Below are 23973 nucleotides of genomic sequence, written 5' to 3'. Positions count from 1 at the left end.
TACCATATCTATAACGGTGGCGAGGCATGTGTCACCCTCCACTCGACTTCCCTCCTTCCGAATGAGTGAAAGGAGCATTGACAATATCTCGAAAGCCAGATGAGTGAGATAGATCTGTATGGAAACATACACAATATATACGAGATATCAAGTGCAAACGTAGCCTAGAACATACCTAAAACCGATTTTGAAGTGCACGCTTCGCGACTGAGTGAGATACTGAGCCCCTCGCGACGCCGACATCGACGCAGGGGCAATGCAAACAAACCAACGTCACGAGTTTGTGTGGGCTGGTTGCAGGCACGCGCCCTGCGCTTGCGCTACGTTTCTCCTCTGTGCCTGCTGCTACGCGTGTGCAGGCTGTGTTGTGACGTGTATCCGCGCGCTCCCGCACACTCTCGCGTGCCGCGCCCACGTCACAGTTTTGAATGGTCACGTGGCCAGCTGTGTTTACCGTGTTCCGAGATCTGTTCCTGCCTAGCTCGGTGCTCCTTGAAACAGAAGTTGTCATGACGTCATAGCTTTTGACGGCGTCGACTAGTGCCTGCGCAGTTCCCAATCAGTGAATATGAACTACATTGTCCTCTGAGGATTGATTTGATTGATTGATATGTGGGGTTTAACGTCCCAAAACCACCATATGATTATGAGAGACGCCGTAGTGGAGGGCTCCGGAAATTTCGACCACCTGGGGTTCTTTAACGTGCACCCAAATCTGAGCACACGGGCCTACAACATTTCCGCCTCCATCGGAAATGCAGCCGCCGCAGGCGGGATTCGAACCCGCGACCTGCGGGTTAGCAGCCGATTACCTTAGCCACTAGACCACCACGGCGGGGCATTGTCTTCTGAGGTGGCGGCCAACTTAGCGTAGCAAGTGTCAGTAAGGTAAGTTCATCCAGTGTAGACTAAATGCCAGTAAGACATTTTGAAATTCCGTGACGTCACGTGTGGAGATTTAGGGCGAAGTTAAGAAATGAAGCTTAGACCTCGATTTTATCCTTTTTAGTCAGCTTATGAAGGTGAAATCAATGATAAAATTTTGAGGGTAAAATTTTCAGCCTTACTGATTTATTGTTTCATTTTAGTTTGGTTTTAAACCAGCGTCTGAACTTCCAGTGCACTCACGTCCTTCTAAGACGGTTGAAGATTTTACAAATCCTTTGAATATATTCAGAATCCTCCCCCCCCCCGCCCGATAAAAATACGTGAACGCAATTGTATTGATTGATTGATATGTGGGGTTTAACGTCCCAAAACCACCATATGATTATGAGAGACGCCGTAGTGGAGGGCTCCGAAAATTTCGACCACCTTGGGTTCTTTAACATGCACCCTAATCTGAGCACACGGGCCTACATTTCCGCCTCCATCGGAAATGCAGCCACTGCAGCCGCGTAACGCGATTGTATACCAGGCGAGATTGCTGAATGAGCAATTGATTCATTCATATATGCTCTCAGGGAGCTGTAGTAAACATTCAATTCTGATTTATAATTTTGTTTCACTCCGTAACGATGAATCTAGGTGTTTTTTTTATCTGTTCAGTGACTTTCCGTTCAGCCACTATATCTTTCGAGATACTATAATTTTATTCTGTCTGCGAAAATGCTTACGCCACTCCTGATCAAGGCCTCACACGCAGAGTAGCAGTATGTACTAAATCGATGAAATATATATATATATATATATATATATATATATATATATATATATATATATATATATATATATATATATATATATATATATATATATATTGACGACGGGTGAGACTATTGGACGAAAATATTTCGTTATTACGAGACACACGTCAGATTATGAAGTGAAAGACTACCCGAGCAATGCTTATGAACACACACATTTCGATTTGGTCGTTCTCGCGTCAAACTGACAATTAAATATGAATTACTCCAGCTTTTTTTTTTTCTGAATGCGACGGCTGCGTACCAGCTAGAGGACACACCGTCGGCTGACGTCTCCAGGACATTTCGAGAGACGTCTTAAGCGGGGACTTGCATCGCCACTGATTGGCTTTGAAAGAGGAAAAGGAAGAGAAAAGCGCTGTCCCGTTACTGCCTCTCGTGATGAGGGCACCTCCACAGGAAAGCGCAGGGAAGGGGGAATGGGAATGAAAGAGACAGAAGAGAAGAGGTAAGAATGAAGTGGTAAAAAGCATTCGATCAGTGGTCCCGCGCACGCGTGCACGAAAACAAACGCGAAAGCGCGAGGTAAAGAAAGGCCCGCGGAGAAGCCGGGGGTGAGGAGATGCGCCCGTCAAAAGTAAGGAATAGAGGAAAAAAAAAATGAATAAATAAATAAAATGAACTACTAGACAAATGGAAAGAAGGCAGGGCGCTCCCGAACTGATAGTGAAGGGGATAGAGTGTCTGCTGCCACAGGTGAAAAAAAAAAAAAAAATAAGAACAGAAGAGGAAAGAAAAAAAAAACAAGGAGAGGAAAAAAAAAAAAGGTAGTCAGGCAGCTCCGAGCAGCCCATGTAAACACGTACACGCGGAGATCGGAGCAAGAAAAAAAAGGAAAAAGGTGTGATGCGCAGCGCGATGTAGCAGTAGGGAAAAAAAAAGGAACAGTAAGCCTACGCGCAAATAAAGTATGCCAGACGCAACCGTCTGGGACTTACCACCAAGAAGGCCAGTGGCACAGTGATGTGCACGATTTATAACGGACCCGAGGCGGCCCCGGATTCTTGATACCCGGGTGTGTCCTGCAGGTTAATTCCGAACTGTTGCGCACAAGCCTCAAAGGTGAAGAGGGCCCAAGAAGCCACATTTCGGTCATATCCAAGTGGTAGGGCCCTGAGCGCCCTTCCAAGTGCCTTAGCGAGGGCAATCAGGTGGTCGTTCCTTTTTTGGTCCTCAGGTTGCTGCGAGGTTGCAGCAGCAGGCTCCATCGTTGCGCTTGTGTTGACGGTGACGGGAACCGGCGGTTGCAAAAAAGCGCGCGGTGTCTGCGTCACTGTCGAGCGCTTTTGGACGACAGTTGGGGCCGGCTGAGTTGTGGCCGAGAGCGGGGCAGTCGTCGTTGTTGTGGGGACGACGGGCGCACTCGTTGCAGGACAAGGGGCGGTATCCGACGTGGTGTCGGAGGTACCGACGAGCGCATCCCGGAAGGAGCGACCCTTGATGATGGAGGGGTTGCTGCCAGGGGTCCTGGCGTGCTGCAGGGCTTGGCGGCGAGTCACCGTGCCGTCAGTTGAGGCCATGATTACCGCAGCCCTGCGATGAACTTGCCAGGCTGGACAGCGGGGCTCGGTTGCAGGGTGTTTCCCGCCGCAGTTTAAGCAACGGGGGTGTGCTGCACACGACTCTGGGGCGTGCTTGAGGCCGCAGCGCAGGCACCGTTCGTCCCGATAGCAGGTGGCGGTTGCGTGCCCGAAGCGGCCGCAACGGGAGCATTGCAGAGGCCGGGGCTGTCGGGGTCGAACTGGGCGCCTTTGCTTGTAGAGCAGGATATCCGGTGGAACAGTAGTCCCAGCGAAAGTCAGGTTGAGGCAGTTGCCTCTGCGTACACCGGACACGATGGGCACGGGTGAGGCAAGGTTGTCGGCGAGGTCCTCGAAGGGGATCGTGGGGTCCACTCCGAAAACCATGCCAACGCAGGTGTTGAGGTCGAGTAGTTTGGCTCGGACTTTGGTTGTACAAATCGTTCCGACCTGGAGTAGGGCAGTAGGATCGGAGTTGGGATGGCTGTCCACAGCAACAAGGTTGCGCCGGAAATTCACCCGCACTCGCTTGGTGGCTGGAAATCCCGAAAGGAAGGCGGCGATTGCATCCCTCGAAGCAGCCAGGAAGTTAGCCTTCTTCCCGACAGGCCGAAAGATGATGGTGGCCGCACATCCAATCGGAGGAAGGTCGTCAACAAGTTGAGGACCGTCGGAACGCGGGAGCGTGCATGGGGACACGCCGCGCTCGCTGGAGCCAGACGCCGTTTGCTCGGCGGCCGGAGTGGTTGAAAGAGATGAGGAAGTGTTGCTGCTAGGGGGGTATCCCTCGCAGATAGCCACGGCCGTGGCAGGAGACGAGCTAGGTTCGGTATTCGCCTTCCCTTTGCTCGAAGCCGCGGAGACAGCAGCAGTTTGACGGTTGCTGGCTTTCTGCGGCAGGGGTATTTTGGAGCTGGCTGGCTTGGCTGGGGCCTGCTGCTGCTGCTGAGTTGGCATCGAGGACGATGCCGAGGCTGCCGGAACGGCATCCTGCTGCGTAGTTCTTCTTCTGGTGCCTCGCCGAGGTGCCATAAGTAGCCCTTAAAAGGGCTGCGCGCGAGGAGCGCGGAGCGAAGTTCGGGGTGAGGACGGGAGCGCAAAAAAACACGTCCTCCTTGCTTGAAATCTCATCGGCCTTGCATCGCCACGCGCAGCACATAAGTACGAAGCTTCGGGTGTAGTAACGTTCCATAATTTATCGACTCTCAGGAATGTTGAAATGTCTACATGGTAAATAAAGAATGGTAAAATAGTGTACTTTAAGCGAACATTTATGTCGCTTGGCTGACCACCAGTTCTAGATTAATCCTAGATTACTCCTAGATTAATCATAAATATGACGAGGTCATCCCATCCCCATTTCGAATTCCAACACTGAAGCAAATTGTTGTAACCTTGTCCATATGCATCTTCGCAAACAGCGTTCTCGTATCTTGTTGAAATTGTTCTTCCTGACGTGGACATTTTCTGGGAAGCTCGCGAACACTGTGACTGGCTGCGTCATCATTACGATTGATCCGAGCCTTCAGGTGAAGAGAGTTTTAACAAGTTTCGCGAAATTGGCTCCCCCAACGGCGCCCTATACTTTCGGAGAGGAGGATTCTCGGAACGGGCACGATCACTGCTTCCTTCACTCTGCTGCTAAGCTTCCGAAACGACGAGACTGCTTTTTCTATCCGCGAATCTAGCAATAAAAAAAAAAAAAGTAGAATGAACGACGTTGCTCAACTCGCGTCAACGATGCATAGGAGGCTGACGCCCAACTTGGCACTGCGCAGAGAAAAAAAATTGTAAAAATGAAAACGCTCGTTCCACCGAAAGGCCCACAGCACGCTGTGTTGCGAAAGCGGGCCGCAGCAGACGACCGCGTTGTGGCTGCCGCGATTAACGGGAGATGGCGCCACATAAGCGCATGTTGCCGACCCCGCCGAGTGTGAACGCGGGTGCTCTCGGCGCCGCGTTTAGCTCTTCTGCCGTGCGAGCCCGGCAAGTTCGCTTCGGCAACTCGTAGGTGACCCGACCCACTTGCCGGCGTGTACCGCGCTCCTCTCGACGAGGGCGAACTCGGATGACAGTGCTCGCGTCGGCTCGGGCCGAACACGCTCAGCCCACGCCGTGAACCTTGTTCTTGTTCCGCGTGCATGCGTTGAGAACTTGAGTCTCCGTCGGCAAGACAGCTCGACTATCGGGCCACTTGGCGTTCCTCGGACGTCTGGCACACCACCAGCGACAACCCTCGAAGTGCAGGGATAATCGGCGCTTCTTCGTCTCTACATCCGCCGGCAGTCCGCTACTGAACGAGCGAAAGCAACTCTGCCATCGCACGCCATGCTGCCAGGTGAGTTTCGTTCGACGTCCCGCCGCTCACTTGCACGCGGTAGCGATTCGACACACCCTCTCCGGTATCCGTCGCTGCAGCCGTCTCAGTACCCCGCCGGCGATAAGGAACGACGGCAGCCGCTGGCTCGACCACATTTCCCTCGCAGTGACGACGTCTTGGTATCTTGGCTTGACGTCTTCGCTAGCAAACCGCATGTGCGAGGTCGTCTGCGTTACGACGCGCGTTTGGAAAATACCACCACACTGTACGGCGAGAGGGCACGCCACGAAAGGGATGTTCTTGGCGTGACGTGCTTCGTGCAGTGTTTCCTTCTGCATTCCGTTTTCTCTTTGTGTTTGCACCGCGAACGTAGACGTTAGCCGCGCCAGCTTAGTTCGCTGTTGTTGCTGTGCGTCGTCTACTCTCACACAGCTGTTGCTGCACTTAGAGCGGTTGACAGCTGCGGCAGGGCTCTCTGCCTTTTATTGCGCCTTCTCTGGAAAATGCCGCTTCTTTTAAGCTGTCTCCTAAGATTGCGAAGTCCTTGGGTGCATGTGTGTGCGTCTGTGTGTTTGGAGGAAAGGAAAAAAAAAAACTACACGCACGCACACGCAACGCCAAGAGGAGGAATCGCTCGTGTTTACAACGGCTTGTGGCGGGTGTAAACATATCGTCTGCTTCGGTCGTCCGTCTGGTTTCGGTTTCTCAATGCGCCGGGGCTCCTTGCGCGAGGCGGTGCTGCCGTCTTTCGCCGCTGAATCATCGCATCGACACTGATGTTTGTAACTGATCGTGCTTCGGCGTCACAGCTAACTAGTTCTTAAGGAATGAGGTGGCACAGTGCGCAGGCGTACACGCATGCTAACTGCGTCCTCGCAAGAGAGCGCGGGAACCGGGACGAGGAAAAGCTATAAAACTCCGGACTTGCGAGTCACACGCGACTCGACTTTTAAACCAGGGACAAATATCGCGTGACCAGCCTCGTAAGAGACGAAAGGCTGTACATACGAAGCTCGACACGTACAGGGCTTTCTTCAATTTTCCCTTGATGCTGCCGTACATCTTGATTGATTTTTTTTCCCTCCCGTGTGCTTGCGTACGTGTGGTGTGTGCGTGCGTGCATTTTCCTTTTCGACCAATGCGTAACGTCATCTCGTAGCACCGATACAAGTATTTGCGATCAAACGATGAACTAGCCTACGCTCTGTCAATCAATAAAGAATTAAGAAAAATCTCGGCTATTTTCGTTTAGCTCGAAAACACCGATGCTACGCACCATCTGCCAGAATCGAATGCTATATATATGGCACACGGAACGCCATCTGGCAGCTTAGCTCATATCGAAAACTCATCGCAAGTCATGTATTCAAGAACGGGATCTGGCAAGTGCACAAGAAATATAGAAGTCACCACAAACAAAGTTTGCGCGCGCATCTCTTTTTATGACGGCGTTTTGGCGCCTCGATTTAGGCTTTCCCGACGTGAGACCATGCTGCATACAGCTGCGGTTCGGGAGCGTCCACGCTCGCGTGCCTCTCTCTTGTGAAACGTCTTTATTTCTGCATTTAATTGATGAGACCTTGCGGCAGAAAAGCGGTGCTCTCTCTCAATGGAAGGTGGGGAGGTGTCGCAGATTGCTCTTAATCCTCGGGCGGTGGTGGTGGAGGGGGGGGGGGGGGGGGTCAGCTCTGCAAAGAGGCGGCCACGTCTTTTTCGCTCCTTTAAACAATTTTGAAATATACTCTGAAAGAAAAGGTGGTGGGTGACCGGGTGAACTGAGCGCCTATAGGGCACAATGAGCATTACATCGTGTTCACCATTCATACGCTTGTTTCGTTTTGTTGAAGATAAACTAAGTCATTAGTTAGGCAGTCAGTAACCAACAGTACTTGACAACAATATCAATAAAATTTGTCAGTGAATCATTATCTCAGAGGCAGGAATTGCATTCATGAAGCTTTTCGTTGTCATCGGGCGGCCGCCTTTATTATTTAATGTGTCAAGGAACAGGATAAGCCGGTTCCGGACAGTCTTATAGGTTACCGATAGTGCGGATCCCATTCGTTGCAGATCGGCGGTGCTTGCACTCTGACGATTTGCACCCCCCCGTGAGACTACAAACTCTGCATATACCATGCTGCAGCAACAGTCGCTTCCTACGCTTCGCGCTGGACATGAAAGTGAAATCGACGCTTTAAAGTTCGACATTACACTCCCTGCTTGTCCATCATTAAATGCGTACATCCAATACCTTAGCGAATGATGCACCGTCGATTCGAGAACATGCGCTGCCCTCGCTTGCTACAATTTCGTGCCGCTTATTGTTCGTTTTCAACGTTGGCGCTGCTACATTTGGATTACGGCTGCTTCGCAGGTCAGATGTACAAATGTGCGTGGGTGCGCGCGTGTGTGTGTTTGTGGGTGCGAGAGAGAAAGATAGATGTGCATAATTGCTTCATGTTTATCACATATCAGTACTGAATATAGCATAACGTGTTTTGTGTCGTAAAGCAACAGATGCGACGTGATATGGGACACTGTGTGAGACGCCGGAGTAATATTTGACAAAATTACGGTTCTTTGGCGCGCAATTAAACGAGCATCGTCATATCCAGCCCATATCGTAATGCGCTTGATGCTACTGCGAGTCGCAAAACGGAAGTGCGACTAACAACTACTGCAGTAAGTTGACGTCGCTATATGTATGCAGGAAGTCAGTATTTCATCCTGTCATGCATTATCACTTTGTTTTGTCCGTGTGTGGGTTCTTGTAGATGACCACAAAGCGAAAGAACTTAGCTTTGTTGCTGCAAGGGCGAACAAATGAACGCGATAGCGGGAAATAGGAATGCCACGCGAAGAACGACAAGCACTGTTCGAAACTTGCAACGCATCGCTGAAGCGCAGAGAAGGACGCTCGAAAAAAACACACAGGTAGAGACAACCGTGAACGAACAACTACCGCTGTTACGCGTTTGAGCAGCACGCTGCACGTGTCTACCATGCAGACCCCGACGCTCTGAGATATTCCTTTATCTTGCGAGTACTTTAGGGGGCCGGATTATGTTGTAGTATGCCGCGATTGCGTGCTGTTGTCGTTGGTTGGCGTAGTGCAGAGAAAATCATGAATAACATAGCGCCTAGGAGAAGTATTCTCCTAGGCAACGTATGAAATAGAACAACGTATAAAATAGAAAGAACAGGAAGCACTTAAGGAAGAAAAGAGAAGGGACATAAATAATAAGGACAATTAATCAAGAAATAAAGAGAGAGAAAGGCAGAAACAACAAAAAAACGAACGATCAGGACCTACTGTACTCCTGACCTGCCCAGAAGTCCCCTCTCCAGCACCCCCGTCTCGTTCACGTATACATTCCACCTCCAAGGGCATAACCTACGAGCGGAGTGGCGCTAGTGAGCACCTGTTCACTAACGTCAGCTTCGGCATTTGTGGTCATATTTCGGCCAATAAAGCCCTTTCATTGTGTCGGCTGCTTTTCCGGTGGAGGCGGAAATGTTGTAGGCCCGTTTGCTCAGATTCGGGTGCACGTTAAAGAACCCCAGGTGGTCGAAATTTCCGGATCCCTCCACTACGGCGTCTCTCATAATCATACGGTGGTTTTGGGACGTTAAACCCCACAGATCAATCAATCAGCCCTTACATTGTGTAATTATTAGGCATCAATGAAAAATAACTACGAAATGAGTATACTAGATGTGATCCAAAACAATTTCTTGAAAATGAATGGACGTGACAGACCGTATAGGCTGTCTTACACACTATGAAAGTCCACGGCTGCGCACGTTAGTCAACCAGTGTGCAATGGATACTTAAGCATGCTGAATAGCTTACTTTAACAGCCCTATGAGTTTGCAGGAACAGTCACATATATGGCGGTAGTGCTTAACAAAATGCAGGCTTTGTTACTATCCAGTGCCGTCCAAACAGCCAGCAGACGAACAGGTTATAAGGTAGCGTCACCAACGGCGAGCGGTTGAACGAGAGCGGGGACACGCGCTCCTATAGGAATCCCGCTATTTGGGCAGGTCGTGGAAAGAGGACATCAAAAGAAAGCTGAGGAGAGACAAAGAAGGTTGCCCAGCCTCGCACTTCATTCAGCTTTGGCACCCCAGGTACAAAAATATCTTAATTTTTAGGAGCAAAGCTCCTTAAGGCGTGGCTCGGTCGTCACCTGTATGTATGCATGTATGTTGTAACCACCTCACAGTATATCTACGGAGTGAATGATGATGAGTGAGACGAAGCTTATTCGAAGGGTTTTATCCGCAAATCGTGAATCATCCGCTGGCCACGTCCGTCCGTCGTCTGTCTGTATGACGCGCGGAAGGACGCATGGACGGACGGACGCACAGATGGGCGGACGGATGGCTGCACGGGCGGCTGGTCGGGTGGATGCACGGACGGACGCATGAACGGATGGACGCACGGACGGATGCACAGACAAACGGACACACAGCCGGCTGGCCGGACGAATGGACGGAAGCAAGAACGAACGGGGGGACGGAAGCGCGGACGGACTGATGGACGCTTTGCCCAACTCATCATCATTCACTCCGTGGATATGCTGCTATTTTTTTTTCTCTTGGACTGTGACGCGTGGATCTCCTGCCACGCATCTCCTACCACGCGGTGGCGTCTCATTTATGCTCGGCCTGGCGTTCTTTTTTTTTTTTTTTCGACATCGCGAGTGGGTACAGAAAAGGGCCACATTTTCTCGCGCGTCCCAAGAGCAGGTTTCAAGTTGAAAGATGTAAGACGATTGCGTAGCTTAGAACATGCTCAAGCTCTTCCGAGGTCTGCGTAGCGGCAGCTGTAAATGTTGGATATAAATAGCTATCTATGGCTGTGCCCTGAGGAGAGAGGGGTCGCTGGTTCGAATCCCCGGTCGGGTGCTTCGGAATTTGTTATTCTAATTTATTGTTCATTAAACACACACACGATATATATATATATATATATATATATATATATATATATATATATATATATATATACCGGGATGCGGACTGGTCAGCTATATGCCGTACTGGCACTGTCATGGGACATTGCTCTTTACGAGTGTACGCTGCTGTACCTGGTGAGAGTTTCCGCGCTGTTACTGCACATTCTGGGGCCTACCCGCATTCTCTCACACGAACGCGCGCACGCCTGCGCGCTTAGAATTGTTCGTAAAAGTACATCAGCTTCAAGGCTTTGGTGCCATGTCAGGCATGGAATAGTGCACATGCAGATAAGCTGTCTATTTTCTGTCGTGAACTTGGTGCATGTGTTAGTGAACACAGCAGCTTACACTATAGTGTGATATATTTCAGAGGACATTGGCGAAAGCGGATGGCCTCTACGCCAAAGATTGCTTGAGAACGAAATTCCTTGCAAATGCGGACCCTGATTTCGTTCTAATGCAAGAAGCGTGTCGTTGGCAAGCGATCTCTTCCATTAATGAACTGCCTTCTCCAATAGGTCTGCCGGGAATACGCTGGAAGGAAAAGGCGTAGCATATATGGGATGTAACTTGAACCAAAAATTTGAAAAAAAAAAAGCTCTTGAGCTCAGATTGATGTTACTAATAACATAAGTTGTTGCCGTTTATGTGGCGCTACTTATAGTACTTTTTAAAATATTTGGCCCGAGAAGCTGCTTCAATAACTGTTCAAAAATTTTTAATGTTCACTTTAGAGTCAAGCACGTTTCGTTGCGGTATAGTGGGTATTCGGTAACGAACGATTCAATCATCGATGGCATCAAATTTTTGTGTGGTGATGTTTCTTTTTTTTTTTGCGAGGAGAGGAACGAGCCGTACACATGTGTTCAGACGGCTCATGCCCCTGCTCCTGGTATCCTCTTCCCTTACCCATTCACCTTGTTATATACATAATATTCCTTGTGTGAGTATTGTTCCTCTGAACTCTGATAGTTTCATATAAATTTAACCAGTTTTTCGCTGAATTTCTTTCAACTGACTTGAAGTGAATGTGTCCGTAATGCTCTTTTCGTGATCTCATTATACCCGTGCGTAAAACAGCGAGCTTTCGAGGCCACGCCCAGAAATCCGCCACTAAACATGTAGTAGCCTCTCATTGACGTTGCTGCTTCTATTATTTGGGCACCCGGTTGCATAAGCGCACCTGGAAGGAAGATAGAGATGCGCTCAAATGTTCAAACACGCACTCGTTTACTTCACACGCGCGTGCGTCGAAAGCCCGGATAGCGAAAGAACGTGTGAGCGGTTGCTAAGAGCGCGCGTCAGCCAGTTATCGTAATACTAGTGAAGGCAGCCGGCCAACGGCAAACAGTACTCTCGAAGAAAATGGTTTCTTTTAGATCCGAACTTTGATCTACAGCATACTGCGGTATCGCTTGGCAAGTCGGCATTCGGTGGTGCGTATGCTACAAGGAAGACAAACTGAGCGAGAGATTCGCTACGCATTGTTGTGGCCTGTATTCGCTCGTCCCCGTTAACGTGATTGTACACAGCGGAGGAGTTTGTGTATGGATGACTTGCAGTATAGCAACAGCTCCTGTCAGCCTCTTGTGCGTTGACAGGTGTCTTTGGCAACCGTCCTCTTTCGGTGGCACCATCACTCCATCCGACGTTTAGGTATACGATGAAAAGCTATAGACTTCGTGAGGATATATGAGGATAAGAGTAAGAGAATGTGACGGCAAACGGCGATCGATCTGGGTTTGTGTCAACGCGTGCAGCTAAGGAACGCCGCCTCCGCGATCTCTGACAACAGCTCTGGCCGACTGGCTCGCCCTACGCCATCTCCTGACGCCGACAAGAGCTCTCTCTCAGTGGTGCCCCGTCCTCGGACTTCTGCGACCGTGTCCATCTTTCCTATCTCCTCCTTACTTCCGAATGTGGCTGTCCCTGCGCCTCTCTCTCCTCATCCCCCTCTCTCTATCTATATAATTTTGATGTTATTTTTAATCCCTCCTTACCCCCATCCCCTGCGCAGAATTGTGGAGGTGCCCTCCATTGAGAGAGAGGCAGGAACGGAACTGCGCTTTCCCCTTTGAAAAAAAAAAGCCATTTATTAGAGACGCGCGAGATCAGGCCCGCCGTCCTCGTTTAGCCCGTTCTCGAGGAGCTACGCACTGTACCAATCGGTAAACAGGGCATGGGGCGCGCGGGCCTCTGAAGCGACTGTCGTTTACTCCTACACTGTTGTGTACGAATTCGCGACTCCTGGTTACAGTGGGCCTTTCGAAAGCCTCCGAGCGTGCCCGTGAATCGATTCAAACAGCCAGTTTAGTGCTTCCGCACGGGTGCTTTCTTATTCGCCGGCCGCCTGTTTGTCGGTCACCCGGGCGTATACGGCTGAACGGGGAGCCATTGAGACATCCGATGCACTTCATGGTATTGTTCTATTTTTATTTCGAGTGCCGTATAAAGGTGCAGTATGCCATGTACGTACGAGCCTTTTGTCGTCTGAGCGCGCCGCAGGCGAGCACTGTATACACCCCGTATACGCTATACAATCGGCCTTAAATTCGAATGACTCCGTCAGACTGCTATGTGTGTTTTGTGTAGATGTTAGTTCATTTGCTCATAAAGTTGTCGTACAGTATGGGGGGGGGGAGGGGGTTCAGCGGCGCTAAGTGAGATTTAACAAACATGAGCTTGTGGGTTACGTGGTATGTGGTTCTGTTGTGTCTATATAAAAAAACGCCGGAGTTTTTCATCTTCATTATACCGTTGGGCGATAGTCTCACTGTGTTGCACATACCGGTGACGCAATCGTGCAGTCACTTCATTGCTGCTTTTTTTTCTTTTTTGAAATGATGGAGGACGCAGAAAAAAGGACTCAAGCGGGGGTGCTTCTGTTACATCGCTATATATACGTGGAGTCTTAGAGACATTCATTTGCCTTTTTCTCCTTCATTTAAATAAAAAAAAAACTGGTGGCATACTTGAATGTAAGAATAAAACTGGGTATAATCATAGGATTTCGCATTCACCATTTTGAAGTTCATAATGAGAACAGATTCAACCCCCTCATCATACACATTCACAAAATCGCACAGAGCGCGTGCGTGCGCGCGCGCGTGCGTGTGTGTGTGTGTGTGTGTGTGTGTGCGTGTGTGCGTGCGTGTGCGTGTGTGTGTGTGCGTGTGTGTGTGTGTGTCAAGCTCTTTATTAATTGATTATTGACTTACGCGTAGCATGTATATTAGGGCAAGACAGACCTGATGTACTATATTTAGTACACGTGTGTTGTTGAATAATTTGCCATCGCGCTGCCATTTGCTACACGCCTGGTTAGTTCTCTGGGTAGATTGACCACCCCAGCACGGCGTTGGTCTAAGGTTCATGTCCTTAACCATGGCGAATTTTTCGTCAGCCGAGAAGCTTTCTTTCTGTCCAGAAGGTTTGGGTTTTCTTGTGCAACCTCGTTTCGCGAAAACGGCTCGATGGCAATTCTTTCCTTTCACAAATGTACACTTTCTGTGCCTCGCATATACGACAGCTTCCAACGTGCCACAGATACCTGCATATCGCTGCAGCCATAGGCGGTAGGCGCCAACCTTTGTATGCCGTCATTGTTTTCCTGTACGCTTCGGTATGTGCTATGCACCGCCTGACGGCGTAGCCGTGTATTGCAGCATTTCCCTCCGAGCTGTGGCGTCAAACGCCGCGCGGAAATTCTCCTGCAAAGGCGTGCGCGCGTAGCATGGAGTCATGTGCGAATCTATCCGCTCGCGGAGCTTCGACCAGGACATGGTCGCATTTGCCGGATCGACGGATGTCCTTCCTTGGAGGCCCCTCCCCCAAGTCCTTTCTTCCGTCCTTTCTTTCTTTTTAAATGCGAAGAATTTCTTGGCAAACTTTGGCGACATTGAGCGTATCTATCTATCTATCTATCTATCTATCTATCTATCTATCTATCTATCTATCTATCTATCTATCTATCTATCTATCTATCTATCTATCTATCTATCTATCTATCCGCTTACGTTTGGGGGCTCTCGTGGTCACCCACTTAACTTGTCGTGAACCAAAATTAGCATGGGAGGGTATAAGATAGTCTGACGGATATGATGCGCTGGTCAAGACATGAATAATGTCCCAATCTCGTCGCGTACGTCGTCAGACACGTCCCGTCAGACAGTGGCACATACCCACGGGCGGGCATGCATGCCGCTGGTATGCGGGTATGTGCCACAGGTGATTGACAGTGTCTGCCTAGGTACGACGAGAACACACGGGGACATTTTTAACGCGCGAGCGTCAAGAAAAACCTGACATTGGTAGTGTCGACCCGATGAATGCAAAGAATAAATGTCAGGGCTCCAGCTGGAATTGAACCCAAGCATTTTGCGTGGAAATGAAGCATTCTACCACAGAGCTACACCAGGTCTCGGAACTACTTTGCAAATAGGCGCCAATCTTCGTGAAACCTCAATAGTGCTTGCAGCACGTGCTGCCTACCCAATTTTATGAACATTACATCTGTACTCCTTTGGTACAACTGTCACGTCGGGTTAACGTCAATTGTGGTTAGATGCCATGCGCTACGTTGATTTATGTAGCAGTGTCCAAGGCCAGCATCTTCGCGAGCATCAGCGCTTTATATCAGCTTCTGGTGTTGGTAATACGCATGTTCTAGTTGGCATCGTTGCGCAAGTGCAAACAACTAGTTATATAAACCTCTGCAACTCTTCAACATATTTCTGTACGTGCAACATTTGTACATGTATTTAGCGTCAGTATGACGTGTCGCTCAATAAAAAATTGCAACAGGCTCACCTTCCCTCCGCATGCTTCGCATAATGTCAATTCTCAGGTACGTGGGATCTGCCGAATTTGCTCTTTCTTTCTTTCTTTCTTTCTTTCTTTCTTTCTTTCTTTCTTTCTTTCTTTCTTTCTTTCTTTCTTTCTTTCTTTCTTTCTTTCTTTCTTTCTTTCTTTCTTTCTTTCTTTCTTTTTTTCTCTTTCTTTCTTTATTTCTTTCTTCCTTTCTTTCTTTCTTCCTTTCTTTCTTTCTTTTTTGAACGGAATGAAACGAAACGACGAAATACGTGTATCAGAATAAGACTTTCTCTTAGAATGTAAGTGGTTCTGTGTAGCATTTCCATATAGCGTGCTGTAGTTGGGGAGGCGGCTGATTGATTCAGTGCTGGCATGTATGGCATGCTGTGTGAGCTACTGCTGCATTCGCTGAGCAAGCGATAGAGCAAAAAAGAACAGAGAAGAATGAGAGACAGGCGTATGTTAAGCGTGAGAATGACACCAGTTTGATACCATGTTGTGGAAGTGGGTCACGGAATGGAACAACTTTATTTAAAGTCCAGCGAAGTTGATTGGGAGTGGTCCTCAGCCCAACACCAACTACGCTATAGCTGAAGGCCTCTTCATGCCCATCGTGACGTCATGGTACTTGCCCGCAGCGCTCGCTTCACGGTTTTGCGTGCGGCCAACGGTTTCTTCTATTTATATATAGTGTTGTGTGTGTGTGTGTGTGTGTGTGTGTGTGTGTGTGTGTGTGTGTGTGTGTGTGTGTGCGTGCGTGTGTGTATTGTGCGTACGGAATGAAAATAATTTACCAAAAGCTTAAATTTCGTATACATGCTTACCAAGACAGAGTAATTTGGTAACTGTACAGTAGGGATCGCAAAAGAATTTGGTTCGCTTTGGAAGAAACGGAGTACTGATTGGTCACGCTTTTATTGTACGATTGAGAATCGGACGTTTCTTACATCCAGTCACATACTTTGACGCATTCAGTCAACTTTTTGTGTCACCTTAACACATAATAAAAACATGTCTATGTTTCTAATAGAGACAGGCGAAGCATATGTATAATTCTAATGAAAACGGGAAATTTTTTTCAATGTGCTGCGAAAAAAAAAAGAAGAGGTGGGGTGAGGGTAGGGGTGGGGTGGCGGGTGGGATAGAAATACTAACACGAAACAACTGTTTCGTGCTGGTATTCGTGAGGGCTAGGGAAACATCAACCCACCTCAGAAATGTGGCTCACTTTGTCTGGCACTGTGTCACCCCGCCGCGGTGGTCTAGTAGCTAAGGTACTCGGCTGCTGACCCGCAGGTCGCGGGATCAAATCTCGGCTGTGGCGGCTGCATTTCCGATGGAGGCAGAAATGTTGTAGGCTCGTGTACTCAGATTTGGGTGCACGTTAAAGAACCCCAGGTGGTCAAAATTTCCGGAGCCCTCCACTACGGCGTCTCTCATAATCTAATGGTGGTTTTGGGACGTTAAACCCCACAAATCAATCAATCAATCAATCAAATTGGGCTCTGGCGGCTTTCTCGGCTCGCCAGATGGCCCAGAGTTGGTCTTTCAATGTGGAGTTCAGCAGAGTCGCCTCCATAGTACGCCGTGTAGTTTGAAACAACCTCCTCGTGATTCCTGTGAACTTCGTCGTATTAGATCGAGCACTCCCATACCATGTGACCCAGTGTTGCTCTTGCATCGCGCGCCCTACATTGAACCGTCGAATGAAGATCTGGATAACAGAGACGAAATATAACTGGATTTGGGTTGGTGTGTTTTTGCAGTAGTCGCCACGCAACTGCCTACTTCTTACTTGATCTCTTGTGTCATTGTGGGTGAGATAATTTAAATATCGTGTTCTTGAGAACTGCAGCACTAATTTTAACAAATCATGGGTGTATACTAGGTTCTTTCGCACACGCTATATAATAAATTGTCAGACAATCGTGATGCACATATTCTTCCTTAACGAAAACAGGTGCGGTAGCCGTACCCTTAAGATAATTTTCAGTGACAGTGTCGCTTTGTGTGATGTAGATTCTGACATGTTCATTGACTGAACCACCTGGTTTATTCAAATGTTGAATCAACGAGTAACTGAATAACGATATAACATAAATAACTGCACAAACAAACAAACAACTGAATCAAGTAACGTCATCATTGCATTGACCACTGGCCTTCTTGTATGCCTCACAACACCTTTGAGTGCGCTGTATATATGCAGTGCACTCCCTGCATATATACGAGTAGCACTAATGTGGCGTTTTCGAGTGTATACTGGAATTCAAGAAGTCGCTAGGCTTCGTTGTGACTATATACTTGAAGTATAAAAAGTGTTGGAACTGCTTTAACGTTTTTGCGGTACTGTTTTTTTAAAGCGCGGTATCTTTTTTTCAAGAGCGTGTGCTCGCATAAAATGCATTTCCGGCAAGATTTTAAACGGCTTACCATTATAAGTTCAACCAAAATGGTGCGCACATTCACATTAGAACAATAAAAATTCGGCGGGTCGCGCGTACCTGGGAATCGACATTATGCGAAGCATGCGGAGGGAAGGTGACCATGTTGCAATTTTTTTATTGACCGACACGTCATGAAATGGCGCTACATATATGTACAATTGTTGCACGCACAGACATATATTGAAGAGTTGCAGATGTTTATATAACCAGTTGTTTGCACTTGCACAACGACGCCAACTATAACATGCGTATTAGCAACACCAGAAGCTGATATGCATGCAGCGCTGAAGGCCAAACCTCATAAGCGCGAAAATGCACGCGACAGCGACAAGCGACGCGACGTAGATCGGCTTCGCTAGATCAGTCGCTAGCGCAGGCAAACCTCATTCACGCGACGGCTTCGGCGAGCGAATTCCACTGTTGCTGGCATGAGGCCGTCTACTCGCAACAAGAAAACCGCGTAGCGAGCGGTATGCAATTTAAAAATAAGATATATTGTTGTGTAATGAAACGGAAAGTGTTTATTATTGCCTTGCAGCATTTTTCATAAGCACATGCGTAATAAACATTGCGTTATTTCTTGTTGCGCATACGTGACTCGTGCAGGGTCACGTGCACCTATGTAGTCTTTGTCTTTTCCGGTATTTCGCTATTGGCTGCTTGAGCCCAGCACTTCCGGGCGATGAGCGACGGTTTCCAAATCTAGAGAATCGAGCGATCGCGCGAAAACGAGCACGCGACACGTCGCGCGAACGCCCTGTTTCGTCGCTCATAGCGTCGCTCGTCGCTGTCGCGTGCATTCTCGCGCTTATGAGGTTTGGCCCTGATGCTCGCGAAGATGCTGGCCCTGGACACTGCTACACAAATCAACTTCAGCGCATGGCATCTAACCACAATTGATCTTAACCCGACGTGACGGCTGTATCAAATGAGTACAGATGTAATGTTCATAAAATTGGGTAGGCAGCACATGCTGCAAGCACTATTGAGGTTTCACGGAGATTGGCGTCTATTTGAAAAGTAGTTCCGAGACCTGGCGTAGCTCTGCGGTAGACTACTTTATTTCCACGCCAAATGCTTGGGTTTGAATCCAGCTGGGACTCTGACATTTAGTCTTAGCATTCATCGGGTCCATGCTACTGATGTCGGGTATTTATTAACGCTCGCGTGTTAAAATTGCTTATGTGTGTTCTCGTCGTTCCTGGGTAGATACAAAGTGTCAATCACCTGTGGCACATACCCGCATACTGGCAGCACATACCCGCCCGTGGGTATATGCCACTGTCTGGCGGCAAGTGTTTAACGACGTGCGCGACGGGCTTTTGACATTATTCTTGTCTTGACCAGCACGTCATATTTGTGAAACCATCTTACCCTCCCATGCTAATTTTCGTTCACGCCAAGGTAAGCGGCTAGATAGATAGATAGATACGTTCAAAGTCGCTGAAGTTTGCTTAGAAATGCTTCGCATTTAAAAGAAGCTACCACCTCCCCGCCGCGGTGGTCTAGTGGCTAAACTCGGCTGCTGACTCGCAGGTCACGGGATCGAATCCCGGCTGCAGCGCCTGGATTTCTCGCTCCTCCAATGGTTCTCATGTTTTAATTCACTGGCATCGTGTGCTTGCCGCTCTAGCAGTGGAGCTTACACGAAGCTCATCGATGCATGCAAATGACGCGTCAAAGAAGATTTAAGTATGTCCTCGGAGACGAGCACGCACGTAGAAGTGGTATCGGAGGCTATAATATTCCTAGTCATTACAAAATGGCTTTCGAGATAGTCTTTTCTGAGGTGTGCCATCTCGGAGGCTGCAAAGTTTCCCCACATCTATTTGGTGCGCTGTAAATCCAAATCACGGACGCTTATAGCGAGTCTTGACTAGGACACCTATACCGAGTCCACCCGATACAAAGGGCACTTTAGCCACATAATATTTATACATCTAGCCGCAGGGGCCTATGGAAGAGTCCTCTCTTAACCGTTTATATTACTGTATGGTACGGCACTTGGGCTGTGTCGTTGCAAACGCGGCCTGTGTGATTGGTGCCCGCTACGCACTACTGGAACTGATCACGGAGGCCTTGAAGAGAAAAATAAAAGAAGAGAGACAAGCTAAGCAAACCATAATAACCTATTAAGAACCGTATAATTAACGGGGCTCGTTTATGTATAGCGCGCCAAGCACCTTCATATATTACTCAGCCTATAAAAACCGAAGAAAAATCGCATTACGGATGGTAAAACCATTCAACTATTTATTAGTGCGACCGCGCCTACCGCAAGCAGTTTCACTAGCTTGAATGCCCTTACCAGAAGTAATTCGGTCTATACACTGTCTAAATATATTCGTAGTCACTTTATACACTGTATAAATACAGTTTTGAAAGGGATAGCGTTACATCCGTTCGAGGAAACGGAGGTTGGTCTCACGGTTTTCGTGAAAGGGAAAGTATTTCCTAAAGTGAACCGCTGAGAAAACCGTCTCAAGTCATAGCGTCAGGCGCGTGGCTGGGCAGACTTTACCGGATTATCGCACTCACCCAAAAGAAAGGGAATATGGTAGGCAAGGTAGGTAAACATAATTAACCAGAACACGCATATAGTTTGCTACCCTTCACTTCCGTACATCGTCACTTACGGAGAAAACTCTCTCCATCTCTTTCTTATTAAAATTGCTCGTGGTCACCATACCTTTGGGGATATACATCTGGAAACAGAGGGAACGAGGCAATTCTAAAGGATGGAAGCAGGAAACAAAATCAGTTGTCTGCCATGGCGCCTGTGTTCGTCTTCCTTCCTGTTGTACCATTCTCTGGTACTATTTACGATAAATGGAGTTTCATAATAACAAGTCATGCATTTAATGTTTTTAAGTGATTAACATTGATTGACGGTTTCTGATGTATAACTTGATTTCATCTTTCCTTTTTGCGAAGACAACTCCCGTAACTTTTTTTACTTAGTTCAGATGACGTAATTTTGAGTTCCCTGTATGGCTGACTAGATAATAAGGCTTCTACACATTGTTGTATATTGTTGTGCGTTAGGACGAAGCAAACGAAGACCGATGCACGTGCTTGCTGCTCCGAGCAGCTAGAAGGAAGACGACGACGCTGAGAGATCGAACCTGTTTGCGTCCTGGTCCTCATTACGGCATCCAATCGGTGATAGTCGGTGACAGACTATGCACGCTGGATCACAGATACTACGACAGAAGTGCGAACCCAGGTTCAACACGGGTTTGAAGCTACCGAGGACCCGACGGCACAGCTGTTTCGCCAATCGGTAATCGCAAGACATCATCATGGCAGTCACATGGTCTGCTGCGGGTAGTGAGTCTTAAATGGCTGATGCTTTGTCTGGCTACACGGCGGGCGGCTTCGGCATGCGCCATGGCTGCAGCGTGGCTAGGGCGGCTAGCGTGGCTACAGTCATGGGTGGAGGAGCACCGGCTAAAAGGCGACCTGGTGTTCAACAGTCTAGCTGGGGCAACGCCAATGGTATTGCCAGCTCTGGCTAAAACAACAATGGTGACAACAAGAGGCACGGTAGCCTCGTACGACCCCTGGAAAGAGGAAGAGTGGGGCCGCGACTGCCCAATGCAGATGCTGGCGGCGTACGAGGGGGAGAGTACTCCGGAGACGGGGGTGACCGGCGCTGGTGTTGTTTCATGTGCCAGCGGGAGGGCCACATCGCAAAGCCAATGGAGGCACCCGATGTGCCACCCTCTCTACCCACGGATGAAGACACCCTCTTCTAGACCATCTCCACCAGCATCAACTTCGACAAGTACGATGCTATTCCAGTGGAAGTTGGTGACCCCCAGTTCCGGTTGCCATTCACCAGCTTCGAGTAAATAGGCCTGAGGGACCTCCTGCCGCAGAACTTGCGGCACGCCAAAGCCGACGCCCGTACTGAAGTACGCCGCCAAGATTGCTTTCGCCGGCAGGGACTTGATGCTTCTTCTAAACCTGTCTTCTGCTTGTAGCCCCCGCTAGCTTCCAGATGTCGTGTTTACAACGAATGTTCGGTGATTTAGAGCATGCTGTACTCTACTATGGACGAGCAATAAAGATGGCCGAGCCCAGACGAGATGCGGAAAGACGCCGGCATTCGTGCTGCCCATTATGCACTCGCTGCTGAGTGACGCTGGCCTCGGGAACCCGTTCTACCAGCCCATGCAGATTCCAGTGACGGTGATCCTGTCGCCGGTATACCTTCCACATGTCGTGCTTAGAAGGAATCTTCGACGATTTAGAGCACGCTGTACTCTACTATGGACGAACATTAATGATGACCTGAGCATAGACTGGATCTGGAAAGCCGCCGGTACTCGCTGCTGAGTGACGCTGGCCTCGAGAACCTGTTCTACCAGCCCGTACAGACTCTAATCCTGGTGATCCTGTCGCCGCTACGTTCCAGATTTCCTGTTTAAAAGGAATGTCCGACGATTTAGAGCACGCTGTGCTCTATTATGGATGAGGCTACCTTCCAGATGTCTTGTTTAGAACGAATGTTTGACGATTTAGAGCATGGTGTACTCTACTATGGAGGAACAATCATGATGGACTGAGCACAGACTGGATCGGGAAAGACGACGCCGGTATTCGTCCTCCCCATTATGCACTCGATGCTAAGTGACGCTGGCCTCCAGAACCTGTTCTACCAGCCCATACCGACTCCAGTCCCGGTGATCCTGTCGTGAATCTGCGAGTTGGCCATTCAGATGGCGTAGGCTGCACAAAAGCACGCCTACGACTCTTTCTTCAAGAATGTGCTTGTGTATGGAGAAATTTCGGTTCAGCACCAGCTGGCTGTGCTGTCCTGAGGCTGCCACATTCACGATATGATTTAAATCACATTTTGATATGTTTATTCACGCATCTCTCTGATATTCATTATCGTTTTCGTTAATACTTGATTGATTGATTTGTGGGGTTTAACGTCCCAAAACCACTATATGATTATGAGAGACGCCGTAGTGGAGGGCTCCGGAAATTTCGACCACCTGGGGTTCTTTAACTCTCGCCCAAATCTGAGCACACGGGCCTACAACATTTCCGCCTCCATCGGAAATGCAGCCGCCGCAGCCGGGATTTGATCCCGCGACCTGCGGGTCAGCAGCCGAGTACCTTAGCCACTAGACCACCACGACGGGGCTATCGTTAATACTTCTTTGCTATACTACCCTGTTTGTGACTCATGATTCTCGCTTATTGTGCGAGAAGTCCCGGGTTGAAGTAGCTCGTTTTTTACGCGGTTGTCCATATGATTTCGCCTTTTTGATAGCTTCGTTTTCATTGAAGTATACTAGGATAATCAATATTAGTGGTATCTCTTCCTTGTTTATATTTATTCCTGTTCGGGCAAGACTGCATACCACCCACTTTCGTATTTTATAGGACTTTTGATACGTTTACTTACATGTTTCTCTTTGGGTTTGTCATTGCTATGATTGTGGCATTTGTATTTTTATTTTGAAATCTGTATTAATTTCTACAGAAAATATCCGAGGAGTATTCGGTGACATATGTCTATGTTAATAGGTCACCACAGCCTGTAGTGGGTGCGCATGGAGGTTAGAGATGGGGACGTAAATATTCGTAGTCTACGCAGATAATAAATTTGAAGCTTGTACTATAAAATGAATGCATACAACCATCATAATAAAAAAAACAGAATCGATGCGCTAAGTGAAGAGCGGTTGGCGATACTATCTTTTCTAAAGAGCTATAATTTCCTATTTCCTATTTATAGCGCCAAACAGAAAATAAAAATAATTGAAACACGTGCATTTGTCGGGAAGCATATTCTTCCTTACGGTGCTGTAGGTCCAAGATGAGGCCATGTTTCATTTATGGCACATGGCCGTACTTTTGTTTGCTTTCTTGTTTTAATTGATGTTTTTCATGCCATTAAATATTATTTTTTGCCTATTTAAATTACCTGAAAGTTCTTCAAGCCTTTCTGTTCATGCAATATACTGACTTAATGTTCTTACGCACTAATGCGTTTTCGTAAGCATTTCATTTATGCCTTTATTTACGTATTTGGTTTCTTGTTATCATTATAACACTTCTCAAATCAGACTGCCGGGTTTGTCGCCTATTTCCCATAGAGGTTTTGCGACTCTGCAAAAAAGGATCCTCATCAGGAGCAGCATCATGAATATGAATATCTACCCGTAGCACAGGGACTAATCAGGC

General features: G+C 48.2%; 1 protein-coding gene across 2 annotated transcripts in view; it reads left to right on the top strand.

The window, feature by feature from the left end:
• Positions 1 to 5186: 5186 nt before the first annotated feature.
• Positions 5187 to 23973, top strand: part of Pde11 (Phosphodiesterase 11) — a 646106-nt gene continuing 627319 nt past the window's right edge. The window contains exon 1 of one of the 2 annotated variants that reach the window (XM_075879467.1): positions 5187 to 5564. In XM_075879467.1, the coding sequence (XP_075735582.1) occupies positions 5555 to 5564 (10 nt within the window). In that variant the 5' untranslated portion in view covers positions 5187 to 5554. The remainder of the gene's footprint in view (positions 5565 to 23973) is intronic. The other variant, XM_075879468.1, reaches the window with a different exon arrangement.

The sequence above is a fragment of the Rhipicephalus microplus genome, chromosome X (genome assembly GCF_043290135.1).
Source record: "Rhipicephalus microplus isolate Deutch F79 chromosome X, USDA_Rmic, whole genome shotgun sequence".
Taxonomy (NCBI): Eukaryota; Metazoa; Arthropoda; class Arachnida; order Ixodida; family Ixodidae; genus Rhipicephalus; species Rhipicephalus microplus.
Note: the sequence above shows the minus strand (reverse complement) of the source record. Positions and strands in the feature narration are given on the sequence as shown.